The sequence below is a fragment of the Betta splendens genome, chromosome 2, assembly GCF_900634795.4.
Source record: "Betta splendens chromosome 2, fBetSpl5.4, whole genome shotgun sequence".
In the NCBI taxonomy this organism is placed as follows: Eukaryota; Metazoa; Chordata; class Actinopteri; order Anabantiformes; family Osphronemidae; genus Betta; species Betta splendens.
The window spans coordinates 21,956,442-21,971,115 of NC_040882.2; the positions used below are offsets into that span (position 1 = coordinate 21,956,442).

Here is a 14,674-nt window from a genome sequence, read left to right on the forward strand (position 1 = left end):
GGAGTGAGTAGAAAGAGCGAGGGAGAGAAATGAAAGAGAAAATGAAAGAGAGTGCATCTGAAAGAGAGTATGACACACAGAGGGTGGGGGAGGCGGGGGAGGGAGGGAGGGAGGGTGGTATGGAGGTGGCGGCCTCTACAGCTGCACCCTCAATCACACTCATACAGGCTCTGATTATCCTTTTCACACACACACACACACACACACACACACACACACACACACACACACACACACACACACACACACACACACACACACACACACACACACACACACACACACACACACACACAGAACTGGGGAAACATATTAAAAGACACAGAGGGGAAAAAAAGGCAGAATTAGGAGACTGCCTCAAACAAAGGAGCCTCGATCCAGACACACTGAGAGCGGAGAAAACTCACCAGCAGTGTACATGCGGGCTCACACAAAGTACGAGTCACGCCAACAGAATACTTAAACAGACCAAGAGTCCCTCAGAATAAAAACTAGCAATAGAGACGAGCAACAAGCCGGCTGCGTGTCACATCAGCATGCTTTTATTCATGGTTCACACATGGGAGGCTTGGAAACAGGTCCTGTCATACGATAAAGGGTTTACAAAGAGTGGAGGGCCGCAAACATGTACAACACGGGGCCAAGCTGGAATGCAATGAGTGCAGACAAATCCTGCAGGAGCAGAACACTCTCAAGTGCTTTGAGAGAGCGGAGCGAGGGGTGGGGGGTGGGGTGGGGGGTGGTCTTATAACGGACGGGGCTCATCTTTGTTGTTGGTTCGACTCTGCAGATCAACAACAGGGACAACGTTCACAGTCGGCGAACAGCTGGCGGAAACACAAGCGGTTTCTCATCATCGGCAGGTGGTTCGGCAGCGCGGGACACAGTGCAACTCGGTGCAACTCGCACGTCGGAAACATCGAATCAGCAGCATCACATTAAAAAAAGGAACGAAGTAACAACAAGAAGGAATGAGACGTAGCTACAGCTCACATGTACAAACACCGGCCGCTACTAAACGGCCCTGTTTTGGTATGTTACTGGTCATTTTTAACATTCTGGACCTCCTATCATTCAGATCAGCTTGGTTGTTTTGATATTACACAACAAAAAAAGCACACACAACTAACTCCCGTCACAACGATGCTGTGAAGAGTGTAAGATAAGGCCTCACTGTGGTCTGAAGTACAAAAATATGTAGCTAAAATACTACATTCACATGTTTCTTGTAATGGTGCTACAGTAAAAACTAGATCTATCTAATACAAAAGGTAAACAGGAATTAGATTGAATGCCTCTAAAACTATTATTCTAGTAAGAAAATACATTCCCTTGTCAGGACCATTCAACATCTGACAGCAGTTATTTAACAGAACTAACTTCCTACACAGTAGTGTCCATAGCTTCGCCCGACACCTCCGCTGCTGCCGGCTCCGGGCCCTCTGCTTTCCTGGGGGACTTAGCCAGTGCCTGCCTGTCTTCCTGCGACCCCCCGCTGGCCTGGGCCTTGGAGGGGGTGTTGGTCAGAACCCCAGGGTGAGTTTTCATATGTCCCTGTTTGGGAGAGACATCAAACAGTTGTACTTTTAATTGATTCTAACACCGCGTGAGCCAAGCATCGTCCTCCACGCAGAGATTCGTACCTTAAGGCCGCTTCGGCTGGCGTACGCCTTCCCGCACTCGGAGCAGCTGTAGGGCTTGTCTGGGCGGGCCGGCTGGCTCGGGGGCCCCGGCGCCGGGGCGCAGGGCTGCGGCGGCTCTGAAAGCTTCTGTGCCACGTCCTTCTCCAGCTCAGGGTCCAGCGCGGGCAGGGCCTCGGCGGGCGCGGCCTCGCCCTTCCCTTTGCTCTGAGCACCATCCCTCTCCTTGGGCTCCACGCCGACACCGGCCCCCTCCGTCGGGCCGGCCTTGGGGCTAGCGGGAGTAGACGAGGGGTTCGCAGAGGGTCTGAGGTTGGTACTGGCCTCATCTGTGGAGCAGGTTGCATCATTTTTAGCCCCTTTGTGCAGTTTATTGCTTTCTGATCCAGCCTTTGGAACACAGAGGGACAGAGGAGCGTCCTCCGACTCTGCATCTCCACTCACTGCACCTGAATAGGAACCAGCTGAGGGGGCTTTGAAGGGGCTGGTTTTGTCCTGGACATTGCGGGCGTCCTCCTCAGAGAACAGGGAGGCGTTCATTGGGCTGCTGTCAGCCAGGGCGTTCTCAGCTCCCGCTGAGGGGGGGTTGCAGGTTAAGGGTGGGCTCACGCTGGGTGTTGAACTCTCAGATTCATCAGCCTTCACAGAAGCGGCATCGGCACCTGTGACCTCCTTAGACACCGACCCCAAGTTAATTGCCTCAAGTTGAGACTTGGGGCCTGTTGTCAAAGCCAAGGGAAGGGACTGCTGGCTCTTAGACGGGGAGCGGGTGGAGTCACTCTCTGCCTCGTCAAACAGGGCGTTTTCCATTTCTACCCCATCTTCAGTTGGAATGTCTTCATCCGGCGGTATCTGGCCTCCGAGGTGCAGGCGGATGTGGTGCTGAAGAACCAGGGCGTTGGTGAACTTGCGCGGGCACAGCGGGCAGGAGTTCAGGGCGCGGGAGTTGGCGGGGCGTGCGCGGTGGGTGGCCAGGTGGGCCCTGAGGCTGCCTTTGGTGGAAAAGGAGCGGCCACACAGCTTGCAGGGGAAGGGGCGCTCGCCCAGATGGGTGGCCTGGTGCAGGCGCAGGGCTCTGGGGCAGCTGAGCACGCGCAGGCACACGCCGCACTGGTTAGCAGCTTGGGCAGCAGGCAGCGAAGGGCTGCTGCCCGTGGTGGCGGCGCCTAAACCTGAGACTCCCTGGCTGCTCACTAGTCCTGCAGCATTGGCACTTGGGCTCAGGCCAAGAGCGGCCAACATTTCCCTGCGATAGGCACTAGAGGTGGTGGACAGATCCTGGCCCTGTGCGTCCCCGTTCGCGTCAGCAGTCGCTTGTGAGGGGTTGGAGGAGGAAGACGAGGAGGACGACGCGGCGCCTCCCTGCGGCTGCTTTTCGAGCTTCTGCACCAGCCGCTGCAACTTGGTGGTGTCTGACGTCTGGGTAGAGGTGTTGGGAGAGGATGAGGATGGGGAGGAGGTTGAGGGCTTGGGGAAGGGTGGAAAGGGAAACGCTAGCTGGTGAGGAGAGGTGAGGTGGGGGGTGGAGGGGTGGCCCGCAGGCCTCAGAAGTGCAAGGTGATGAGGGGAGGTGCCTCCGGGAAAAAGAATCTTGGGGAGGTGGGCCAGTTGGGAGTATGGGGAGGTTGAATGGAGGGCGGCTTGGGGAGGTGTGTTCTCATCAAAGCGCTGCTGCTTGGTTCCTTTGAAGTGGCTTCCCATGGCGGAGGAGGAGGAGGAAGGAGACGAGGAGGAGGGCGGCAGCACCGCGCCGGGTCCGCTGGCCGCAGCTGCGGCGGAGGCTCTGTTCAGCTGTAGCAGCGAGTGGGCGGTGGACAGCAGCGCCATGTCCACTGACGGCGGCAGAGGTAGCGAGGAGGGCGAGGGCCGCGAGGACGCGCCGGACAGGAATCCCAGAGCCATGTTGTCTGACATCCCAGCGATGCTTCCCTTCACGCCGCTAAACGTCTCGTCATCATCGGCCCTCCGCTTCCTCCTCCTCTGGGCGGCTCCGGGGGCAGAGCCGCTCTGCGTTTGCTCGGACAGCGCGGGGGGCAGCAGGGACAGCGACAGCTCGGGGTTCTGCTCTCGGTGTCTCAGGAAATGGGCTTTCAAATTCCCTCTGGTTGTGAATCGGCTCAGGCAGACCGGGCACTGGTACGGCCTCTCACCCGTGTGCGACCGCAGGTGGATCTGGAGCGAGGAGTCGCTGCTCAGAACTTTCCCACAGAAGCGGCAGACGTGCTGAGGGCGCCCTGATAAGGAGGCGGAGGTGAGGGAGGAGCTGGACTGGATGTCCTGAGAATGGCTGGTGGTGGGGAGGGAAGGGGTGGGGAAGCCGACCCCGTTGCCGTTTCCAAACGAGGAGGCGTTGGAGGACTTCTCATGGAGGTAGCGCGGTGGTAGCCCCAGTGACAAGGACAGCGGGTGCAGTGAGGCAACAGAGGAGCTGACAGTGGATGATATCGATGGTGAGGATGAGGAAGATAATGATGTCGAGGTAGAAGAAGAGGGAGCTCTGCTGCCGTTAAGGTGTGATGAGGCTGATTTGGATACGGCAGGCTGGGGGAAGAGGGACGATGAGAGGCTGCTCAAAAACGAAGGGGCCGTGGTTACTGGAGTGGCGGTGGAAGGGTGCGTTGGAGATGAAGATGCTGTTCCCGTGGACTTCTGGTTGCTGTCTGAACCGCTGGCCTGTGTCTCGCTGTCTTGGCCAAGCACTGCCCCGCCGAGCCGCAGGACATGCCGACAGATTTCCTCTGTTATCTGCATCTGGTGGATTTGCCTCTGCTGTAAGACCCTCAGCTCCTCCAGGAGCACAGCCAGTGTGGGAGACGCTGGCATTTGCTGTCCTGGGGAGGCCGAGGCCTGCTGCTGGCCGGGACTGGAGCTGTCCCTGTGAGGAGGCACGCACTGAGAAGACAAGGAGGAGGAGGAGGAAGTGGTGGTGGTGGCTGAATTGCCTATTGGTGGGGAGGTCATGGTGGAGTGAGAGTTTCCTTGATGCAACAGGTTGTGGGAATCTGAGGTTTGACCCAAGGGGGGAGGCGAGTGGGCCTGGGAAGACAGCGAGGGGTGAGGGAAGTCTGGGGAGAGGGATGAGTGGGTGTTGGGGAGAGAGGTGGTGAAGGGGACGATGTGGCTGGGCCAGTGGGGGGGAGGCGAGCTCTCGCTGGGCAAGGAGGGCGCGTGGAGCCCACCAGGGGATGGGCGAGGGGCCAGAGGTGGCTGGCACTCTTGGAGAGAGGTGGGGGACGAAGAGGAGGACCCCGATGAAGTCACTTCTGAGCCCAGAGATGTGGAGGGGGACTTCACTGCCAGCTGGTCATCTGAGGGGCGACAGAAAACGCTTAGTTTGGTCAAAACGTCCCAGTGCCACAACATTCGGGTGTGTGAATTAATTAAAGATTCAGTATCAGTTACAAAGCGTGTTTATTTCTTTGTTTGCAGTTCGTGGTGACAAATAGGTAGATTTCAACCGTGTGTACATACCAGAAGATTTGGTTACAGCTTCAAATGAAATGCCTGCTAGGAAGTGGGCTTGAAAAAGCAAACAAACAAGTGGAGGAAACTCCGCAGTCTTTGGGGCATTGTAATGTCTTGTCTCAATCCGTGCTGTCCGGAGCAAAACTCCTCAAACATGTTGCACACACACAAAAGCTTACAGACCACCTTGCTGCCATGGCAACACATTTTAGAGGACAATGGGCATCACCAAGACAACCCATAACCCCTCTTAACCCACCCCCTCCCTACAGCAGTTACGTCTTTCATCTCCCTATTCACCCTTCCCCCCTTACGTCACAGTAGAGGTCAAGGGTCAGGCCATGCTAAGGGTTCTGGGCACTGTCCAGGCCCTCTGATTGGTCAACTAATCTGACCTCTGCCACTCATGGGTCAAATTCTTTCAGAATCTTGAATACAGACTGAGAAAGAGTAAAAAGAAAAAGAAGGGGGAGGGTAACAACAATGTAGAGACAAACTAACTATTCCCACCTGGAGAGATATAGTGATGGAATGAAAGACTGTACCTCTGTGAAATTCACTCCCTGTTGGTGACAAACAACCCTGAACCTGCAGGCTGAGCATAAATAACTCCCTAATAAAAGTTACACATGTGGATGTTTACCTGCAGACGTTTACCATGCGTGTCCTTGAAGCTGCCGGCACGACACAGTACTAGAGTGAGACCAATCTCTCAATACCATCCAAATCTTTTCTCTCACCCCCCCCCCCCCCCCCCCCCCCCCCCCCCCCCCCCCCCCCCGTGTAGGAGTATACAGTCAATAGGGCTGGGGGATGAGAAAGAGGGGGAACAGAAAGGGGAGGGGAGAAGGTGGAAAATGGGGGAGATGGCTGCATAAGGAAGAAATCCGTGGATGAACAGCAAAAGGAGAAGAGAAAAGAAGGGTGGAAGATTAATCTCTACCAAAAACACTGAATTCCCTTCCCCCCACCCACGCACTCCATTGTTAACAAATAAGAGGGTGCTCTGTATTAGTCAAAGACCTCCAGCAGTCAGCCCTGAGCAGCCTGTTGGTTTCCTGAGGACGCACAGTACATGAAAATGGCCACAGATGTATGTTGGTTAATCCTGCTCTATTCACCTCATAGGGAAAAGTTTATTGGCCCCAACCAAAGTGCCCACGGCCTCCATTTAGTGGGACCCATTACACTGAATGACTAAACAGGAGGGGTTTCTTTAGTTGACAAACTTACGGGCAAAACTTTTAATCTGTTAAATCAGGTGCGCTTGTTGGAACGTGGCCACGCACGCACGAGCGTCAAAGAAAACACACGCACCGCAGCAGCAAAATGACGCAAACCCCGCGCAAAGCCTCGCACTTTGAAATTATTATTATTATAATTAAAGATTTTGTCTTTAAAAATGTGAATTCCACGGGCGAGCGCGAGCCTCAGTAGGTTGTGTGTTACAAAGCGCGCAGCCGCTCCACACCAAGAAACCCAAGACAGAAACACATGCGCGCTCGTAAAAGATGTTTTCCTACCGTGAGATAGCAGCCTTGGGCCCCCCGGATCCGAGTTAACGAGATGCTGGGGCCGCTTCTGTTTCCGGCGTGACATGATTCACGGCGACTCAGCCGGAGAGGGGGGCATCAGTCGGTTGAATGGCAGTCGGCACGTTTTTGCGCTCTTCTCCGTAAAACATCCAAGCATCCAAAGTTCAGATGTTGCGCAATCCCCCAAAGTCCGTGGATTATAAATAAAGAGAGAAACCGCCTATAAAATGTGAATTATTAGAGCTAAATGTTGAAAACGTGGTCTTTCATGGAGGAAAATACCAAAACGTGAGGCACAAGTCTTTGGAAATCCGGGCGCCTGCACTGTGTCATCTGAAGCTGTCGCCAATACGTGTGTGTGGCTGATTTCTAAAGTCTCTTCTCCCCCTAAAAACTTGTCCAATTTGCGCCCCTCCTCTCACGCTGCTGCCCCGCTGTATGCACATACTGAGGAACACACACACACACACACACACACACACACACACAAACACACATACACACGCCATACACACTCGTATAGACAGAACCACTCCTTGTTCTTCGATGATATTTGCATTTCAATGGCGTGTAACACACAGCATCCCCGGTTCTCTCTTTCTCGCCAGCTTTATTTTTCTTTACGCACTGGCGCAGCAGCTATAAACTTTTAAATAAACGTGACAAAGACGTGTCAACGGCGATGAATGCTTATGAACTGATTAAAATGGGCGCAGGAATTGTTTTGATAAATGTTTTAATCATCACTGGGTGGTAATAAAACAATTGTAGGTTACGTTAAGACGCAATAATGGGTCAAAGCATGACTTATCAATCATATGGCTTCTGCTCAGCGCCTCAGCAAAGTACGATCCCCAGTGATTTTAGTCCAAAAGAGTCAAAAACCGCAATTGTAAGTTTACAAGCTATATTTCAATTGGTTGATTTATATAGGGCTAATTATCAACGGCGGCGTTGTGGTGCCTGTTGTGAGCACATGTATGTTCGTGTGTAATCGCTAATCGCACAATACCCCTCCGCCCCACACACACACACACACACACACACACACACACATGCGCGCGCGCATCTTACATTGGAGCTCTTTTTAAAAGGCAGAGAATAGATGAGAATCTTTGACAATGGCGTGCTGGACACAGTTGAGTGAGCATCTCCCTTCTCTCACTATGAACCCCCGGATCCACTGCAGCACAGCACAATACCTCTCTTTCACCCCTCCTCTACTCCTGTACCACGTGGAGAAATGGATAAAAGAGAGAAAAGTGGAGGCGGAGGAGGAGTGGGCGCGTATTTAAGTAGGTATCTCACAATATACGTAGCTTATACACAGTCAGAATCACGTTATTTGGATAACAGGTACAGTTGTTATAAATGCCTATGTGTCTGACTTCGTTATTTGTGTATTGAACTAAACTTCAAAGTTAGACATTAATTTATACATTTATAGCAAAACTACATTTTTTCAGCTTTACATTATCATTTACACCGCAAACCTGAACTAAGTTAATATAGGTTTGAAGGCTTTAGTCTTTATGGTATTAAGTATTTTACTTGTCATGTGTCTTTTTGTTAGACGTCTCATTACAACTTACCTGTAGCTGTTACACATTAGTGGACTGAAAAGTGCAACGCGTTCGAAACAGGAAGTAGCACAAGCACAGGCCCTGCTCAAGGAATGTGGGCTACACAAGCTCTTTTGACGTCGCACTCTTCAGGTGATTGCAAAGTATTTAAACGCAGTAAATGCAGTAAAATATTTATTTACTTCCCATGAACGATTTTTACACATGTACAGTGGCAGCACATTATAAATAAAGTTTACGTATTTCTAAAGTAAACCCAGCATCTAATCGTTTTACTGTTTACTGATTAATCAGCCAATCACATTACAGTATGGGTCAGCGTCACCGGCTGCTACCTGTAGAGGGAAGATATTGCAGGTAACAATTTGACCGAAATTAACGTAAATAAGCCTAAATAACGGTGCTTAATACCTGGGATATCACTTTGAGGTGATATGTGCTGATGTGTACATTTACAAACTTGCTTTTTGCTGGACAACGCGAAAAAAGTTTTCGTTAGCCGTAAAGGCTAACGCTAACATGCAGCTAGATTAGTTGTCATGGTGATGCAGCGACCCGCGATATAGCAGATTAAGCTAGGTCTAAGATAAACTGTAAAAGTACACATTATTGCGCTTTTATACCGTGAAATTATTTAAATTAATTTTGAAGTTTAGTATCTTTCTTTATTTCTAATATTTCAGTATATATTAGAAATGTGAAAAAATCAAATCAGTGAGGGAGTGATGCTACAATTTCTTAACATTTAATAGCCCTACAGTTGCTGGCATCTTTGTTACAGCTAACTAAACCTGGAGATAGAGATTAGCTGCTGAATAAAGTAGTTAAAACTAGTTTAAGTCTTAAATAGCCATAAGGACTAGTGGGTGGCCCTAAATTCTATTTTAGCATTTTTTTTTGTAGTATTTCTATACTCAGATTTTTTTATTGGTTTTAAAAGGACTCCAGGTAAACCTATTTCTTCAGTGTAATATGAAGAGTTTCTAAAGTATTAAAATTTAAAATGAGCTATTATGAGGGAGAGAAAAACTATTTATTTTTCCAGTACAGTTAATAGACTCTTTCGGTCAGCGAATTGAAAGGTGTGTGTACTTTCCACAGTTGTGGCCATGTCTCTCTATGATGACACACTCCTGTGCAACTTCACCAAGTGTCGGACTAAGTTGAGCGGCTTTGCCTGGGTCACAGCCTGCTCACATGTTTTCTGTGATAAACATGGGTCTGGTGAGTTCAGCCGCTCTCCTGCCATCTGTCCGGCCTGTTCCTCAGCTCTGTCTGGAAAGTTGGACATTGTGAGGACTGAGCTGTCGCCCTCTGAGGAGTACAAAGCAATGGTGCTGGCCGGCCTGAGACCAGACATAGTACTGGACATCAGTTCCCGGGCTCTGGCCTTCTGGAGCTATCAGGTCAAATGTCTTTCTGCCTCTGTTAATATAAACTTGGCTTAGTGTCTGTTAACTTTACATTCTCTGGTTATCTTTCTCCACCTAGCGTGTCAGTGTCTTGTTTGCAGGTCCACCAGGAGCATATGTACCAAGAGTACAGTCTGTCACAGGCTGAGGCACAGCTGAAGCAGATGGACAAGGTGCTGACTCAGCAGAACCAAAGCAGAGAACTGGAGCTCACCGCGATGCGGGGAGAGGTCGCTTCACTGAAAAAAGTAATGCATGCCTGGTCTATCACGTATTTAACTGATGAAAAAAGTGGAAATAGGGCTAATGTTTATACGCTTCACTTTTTTTTCTCTGAGGTCATGGATGAGTACAAGAGGAAGTACAGTGACGTGTCTGAAAGACTGATGGAGAGGAACAGGCAGTACCAGAAACTACAGGGTCTGTACGACTCTCTGCGGCTGCGTAACATGGTGGTGGGTGGGGGTGACGGAGAAAGAGCCCCAGAGCCAGGACACCACAACTTCAGCACTGGTGAGAACAGCAAGACCAGATCAGTCCTTTTAAACTCACCAGAGATTTGGGTTTATAAGTTAAGACTCAATGTTACACAAATGAGAAGAAGAGATTTTTGTCTGTGAGAATGAAAAAAATTATATTTCCCTTGACCTGATTGATGAGAACAGGAAGGAAGCACAGACAGTAAAGATAAATGGACTAAGGAAAACAGCTGTAGTAATTTTGTTAAGAAGTGGCACCAAGAACAAACAGTAGGAGTAATGAGCTGATTGTCTATCTAAGGGAGTTTTAGTCAGTAAAACAATCAAGTGCATCCATCATTCTCTAGTGTATCAACCAGTGGCGGCTCGGCAGGCAATGCCGCAGAGAAGTCCTCAGTTCCTCGCCACAGGCAACGAAGGGGACAGTCGATTCTTCTCCTGCCTGGAAGCCGATGGAGCCAAGACCTTTTTCCAGTTCAGCTCCCCTGGCAGGGACAGAGGCCGGCCCTTCAAGAAGCACTGAGAGGAGCAGGTCTCTCTGCAGGTTACACCAGCACTATCACTTCACTTCAGGTGTCTATTCAGCCGTATGGTTCTGGTTAAACATTAGTTTATTTTTTTTTCAATATTTGTTGTAATTTAGAAACATATTTTAGGGAAAGAAGAGACATTTAACAAAACTTTATTTTACAAAAATGACTCAAAAATGTTAATATCCATGAGACTTCAGTTCTTAGAAGTGCAATTAAAGCAAATAAAGTACAACATAAACTGTTCCTCATTAGTCTTGTTCCTAATGTTTATTTTCTGGTTTTGTGTGTGTCTACTTGGACCTGTAGAGCGTAAATAATAATCCTAGTGTCCCAAAAAACATTTTGACATGTGATAGAGGTATATTGCCGATTCAGTATCAGGTTCAGTTTCTTTCTGTCATGACTGGGGAACCTGGATTGTTATGGCATCAATACAGTTAAACCTGCAAATCAGAAAAATATGACATACTGATATAACTTCCATTATATCGCACTAATAAAATGTTTAAAGCTAAATGTTACTCAAAGAAGCCACAATTATCACATACAGTAGCATCTTTTAAGCTTTATTAACATACAAAAAACAGCATGTTGTTCCAACAACATAATAAAAAAGAGAAATATTTATAAATATAAACTGTCACTCTACAGACAGTTCAACATGAGGACCTCTATGTACAAAACAACACAGGCACAGACATTAGACTTCAAACGTTCATAGCTATCCAGACTTTTCTTCAATATCCAGCATAGAATGGTCCTATTGCTTCTGGTTGGCTCATTCACTCTGGGGCTTGTAGCTGACAGAAGCAGCAATCTGACTTTGGATGTTCTGTTTCTTGCCATTGACGATGAGCAGCAGAGGAGAGTCCACTCGTATACTTCTAAAGTCAAACGACTACCAGAAAGGAAAAGAGAAGTCAGGAAACAACACAGATATTATTTGGTAGCTGCACTCATACATGTAAAGCACTAACCTTTTCTTTATGTGTTACACTGTGTCGTTTGACCTGAGGTTCAGGAATAACTACAGTGTCTCCTATCAGGACGCCCCAGCTGTCTGCAGTGTTGTATACCATCACAACTATACAAGTTTCCTCACTGTCCACCATGCCGAATGTACTGGAAAGAAAAAGAAAAAAGTGTTTCACGCTTTGACACCAGCAAAATAAAAAGTTATAATAACACATCTCCAGTCACAATCTAACTAAACAATGTGTACTCACAAAGCCATTCGCCCTTCAGAGGCCAGGCTGAACACCACCTTGCCCAGAGCAGCCACCCCTGCGTTGTGACCGTGTGTGAGGGTGGACAGAGTTCGCGGCTCCAGGCTGCCGACACGGCCTGTGGGGGAACGGAACTGTGGGGAGGAGCAGGGGCCTAAAGACGACGTGCTGAGATTAGAGAGCATTGTCCGCAACCTGCGCGCCTTCACCTTCCCCTGAGGAGACAAACGACCCGAAGGTTAGGAGAAGTGAAAAAAAAGTGGGTTTTGCTGCCACCCTGTGGTGAAACAACCAGGTTCACCTTTAATGGGATTTCTCTCAATAAGAGTACACATTTTTAACATTGACTCAGTTTTCCACCTTGTTCTGTATGAGCTCTGTGACTTTCTCCAAATACTCCAGCAGCTGCTTCTCCCTCTCGGGTGGCTCCTCCCAGCCCGGGTCCAGCGCCGCCGCTCGACTGTACCCACCAAGAGCAGACCCGAACATCTCCTCATACTGGAACAGAGTGGATCGATTGAAATGCAACTCAGGGTAACAGGAGGCAGCTCTGTCCACTTTCTCCTACAAAGAGAGAACAAAGGAGTAAAATGTTATTGCACAGATCAAGTTAACTGAACAAATATGTGCACTGCTCAAATTTAAGTACTCACAGACTGGGCGTAAGCACTTAGAGCTTGTTGTGACAACTGTGGATTTTGTCCACATGTGAAAAACAGGGAAACATAGGCATTGCCCAGAATATCTGTAAAAATAGTAACATACATTAATTCAGAATTTGTACAATCCTTATTAAATCTTATTTCCTCTTTATTGTTATCACCATCTTCTTCAAAAACCCTACTCACACCAGGACGTGCCATCCGTGACATCCAGCTGGACAGCTTGTCGAGCCATGTCCACACTCTCCAGCACCTGCTTGCCATGTGCATCACCATCGGCTGCTGGCAGCTGCCTCAGCACCATGGAAAGGTTCCGTAGAGACACTTTGTTTTTGCTCTGCAGAGGAGGATAAAGCAGATGCAGATAGAGCTTTTAGTACCTCTAGAAGTCTGAAATGGTTAACTGGATAGAGCTTTTCAAAACTGGCCTGTTTATAGCAATAAAAACACATAACTGAAGAAGCTAAGTTGAGCTAAGAAATTTGTGGGGCATTTATTAAGGATTTTTTAGAGACACTTGAATAAAAGTCTAGTTATACTATTCTATAATTTTTAAAAGGATTTCAGAGAACTTTCCATTTGAAACCACATTGTGTAATTGTGGTTATTCATATAGAGTCAACATAACTGAATGTACATAATAAAATTGTTGAATTAGCTCTCCACTGCACCTGCTGTAAGGCCCCAGTAAAGCAGTTCTTTGCACCCATCAAGTCTCCTTTTTTCCAGTACTGCTCTCCTAATGTGTTCCAGCCGTCGACCAGACTGGGCTCCAGCTTCACAGCACGGGAAAGGCACTCTTCTGCTTCGGCACTGAAGTCTGGCGCTACATTCAGACACCTGCCCTTCTGCAGCAAAAACTCTGCTTTGTGTTTAGAGCTCTCTGAGCAAAATCATAAACAGATATAGGGCAGATGATTATTTACAAGTTAAAGAAACTGTGTGTTGATGTGTAAAGAAGACACTCACCTTCTTGTTCCTGTAGCTTCTGAAGAGTCTTTTCTATTTGCTGTGTGACATCACTTTGTTTCTTCCCCGCTTCATCAACGGTATGGGTCTCAAAATAGCGATCTCTAAAATTATACAGTTCATCCACAAGCATCTGAAACGTGAGGTTTTGAAGAAGAGAGGTAGGAAGAAAAGAGGAAAAGAAAGAATGTGCTTGATAGTTCCTAATATAGTTATATTTACATTACAGTACATCACTATTTGGTGACTGCACCAAACATTAATATATTTATAAAATATGTAATAGCACATTAAAATTCAATGAAATAGTTACATGTTTATATCTGTATTTATGATTTACTAAAGAAAGACCTTTTACATCATGGCTGTGATAATACATTCACTTCAGAAAATAACCTATTTCCAGATGTGTCTTTAATGGTAGGCCTGTCTAATGGGTATTTGTACTATTGGTGACTCAGGTACACAAATACATTTTACCTTTAAATGACATAACATGATGCCTCGAGGCACTGACACTGTGGTGATTCAGCAAGATGTGGTACTGATGATCTACTGTATATGAAAAGCTAATATTATGGGGTTTTAGGTGACTCCGTTGAGCTATTCTTATTGTTATATTACCTATGTATTAAAATAAATGGTTATTCGTGTCGTGGTCTGCTACATAAAAACTGGTGGATGAGTGTGTGCCAGGTGCAGACCGTTGTTATAGTAACTAGTCGTTTAGATGCGCAGCGTGTAAACTAGCTAAGCAACAACACACGGCTGTTACAGGGACAGTAATCATACAGACAACGTGCTGCTGGTTTTACACAGTTATGATTGGATTGAAAGGTTTACCTTGATCCCTTGCAGGTCGTTTTTGTCACCCACTGGTTCGCTGCTCTTCTCCTCCTCCGCCATCTTTGGGTTTAGAGGCAGCCGTTTAGTGCCGCAGCGATGTTATCTGCAGCTGGCGCTAAACTGAATGTAGTCAAGTTGTGGAACACTGTCAAAAAGAAACCTATGCTGTCAATAGAGATATATACTATACCAGAAACGCAAGAAATCCTAGAGGAGAGGAAACGGGCTTTTAATTTCAGCGACGCCGGAAGTTGAACATGTCCTCACTAGAATTGATTCCGACAGAACTCAGTTGCAAATCACTAAAGAAATGTTATTATAGTG

The 14,674-nt window shown here is 47.9% G+C and overlaps 3 protein-coding genes across 7 annotated transcripts; 1 reads left to right on the top strand and 2 right to left on the bottom strand.

Annotated features, from left to right (window-relative positions):
• Window positions 1-520: 520 nt before the first annotated feature.
• Window positions 521-7,083, bottom strand: si:ch211-212k18.5 (sal-like protein 4). The gene is made up of 3 exons (XM_029135737.3): window positions 6,629-7,083; window positions 1,644-4,948; window positions 521-1,554 (listed from the first exon to the last, which is right to left on the bottom strand). Exons 1-3 carry the CDS (start codon window positions 6,702-6,704, stop codon window positions 1,384-1,386), a joined length of 3,552 nt encoding a protein of 1,183 aa, XP_028991570.1. The 5' UTR covers window positions 6,705-7,083; the 3' UTR covers window positions 521-1,383.
• Window positions 7,084-8,514: 1,431 nt separating this feature from the next.
• On the top strand, window positions 8,515-10,890 carry LOC114851149 (E3 ubiquitin-protein ligase CCNB1IP1). 3 transcript variants are annotated; one of them, XM_029142750.1, is made up of 5 exons: window positions 8,515-8,580; window positions 9,325-9,629; window positions 9,737-9,883; window positions 9,974-10,148; window positions 10,462-10,890. In XM_029142750.1, exons 2-5 carry the CDS (start codon window positions 9,333-9,335, stop codon window positions 10,635-10,637), a joined length of 795 nt encoding a protein of 264 aa, XP_028998583.1. In that variant the 5' UTR covers window positions 8,515-8,580; window positions 9,325-9,332; the 3' UTR covers window positions 10,638-10,890. The 3 variants fall into 3 exon arrangements, with proteins under 3 accessions (XP_028998583.1, XP_028998584.1, XP_055362806.1); XM_029142751.3 differs by having other exon boundaries at window positions 8,574-8,652; XM_055506831.1 differs by lacking the exon at window positions 8,515-8,580 and adding an exon at window positions 9,000-9,171.
• Window positions 10,891-11,192: 302 nt separating this feature from the next.
• On the bottom strand, window positions 11,193-14,646 carry ttc5 (tetratricopeptide repeat domain 5). 3 transcript variants are annotated; one of them, XM_029142748.3, is made up of 10 exons: window positions 14,541-14,646; window positions 14,348-14,470; window positions 13,505-13,637; window positions 13,207-13,418; window positions 12,722-12,872; window positions 12,527-12,618; window positions 12,234-12,437; window positions 11,874-12,088; window positions 11,625-11,769; window positions 11,193-11,545 (listed from the first exon to the last, which is right to left on the bottom strand). In XM_029142748.3, the coding sequence occupies exons 2-10, from the start codon at window positions 14,408-14,410 to the stop codon at window positions 11,426-11,428; spliced, it is 1,335 nt and encodes a 444-aa protein (XP_028998581.1). In that variant the 5' UTR covers window positions 14,411-14,470; window positions 14,541-14,646; the 3' UTR covers window positions 11,193-11,425. The 3 variants fall into 3 exon arrangements, with proteins under 3 accessions (XP_028998581.1, XP_028998582.1, XP_028998579.1); XM_029142749.3 differs by having other exon boundaries at window positions 14,348-14,410; window positions 14,541-14,601; XM_029142746.3 differs by having other exon boundaries at window positions 14,348-14,615.
• Between the last annotated feature and the right edge of the window lie 28 nt (window positions 14,647-14,674).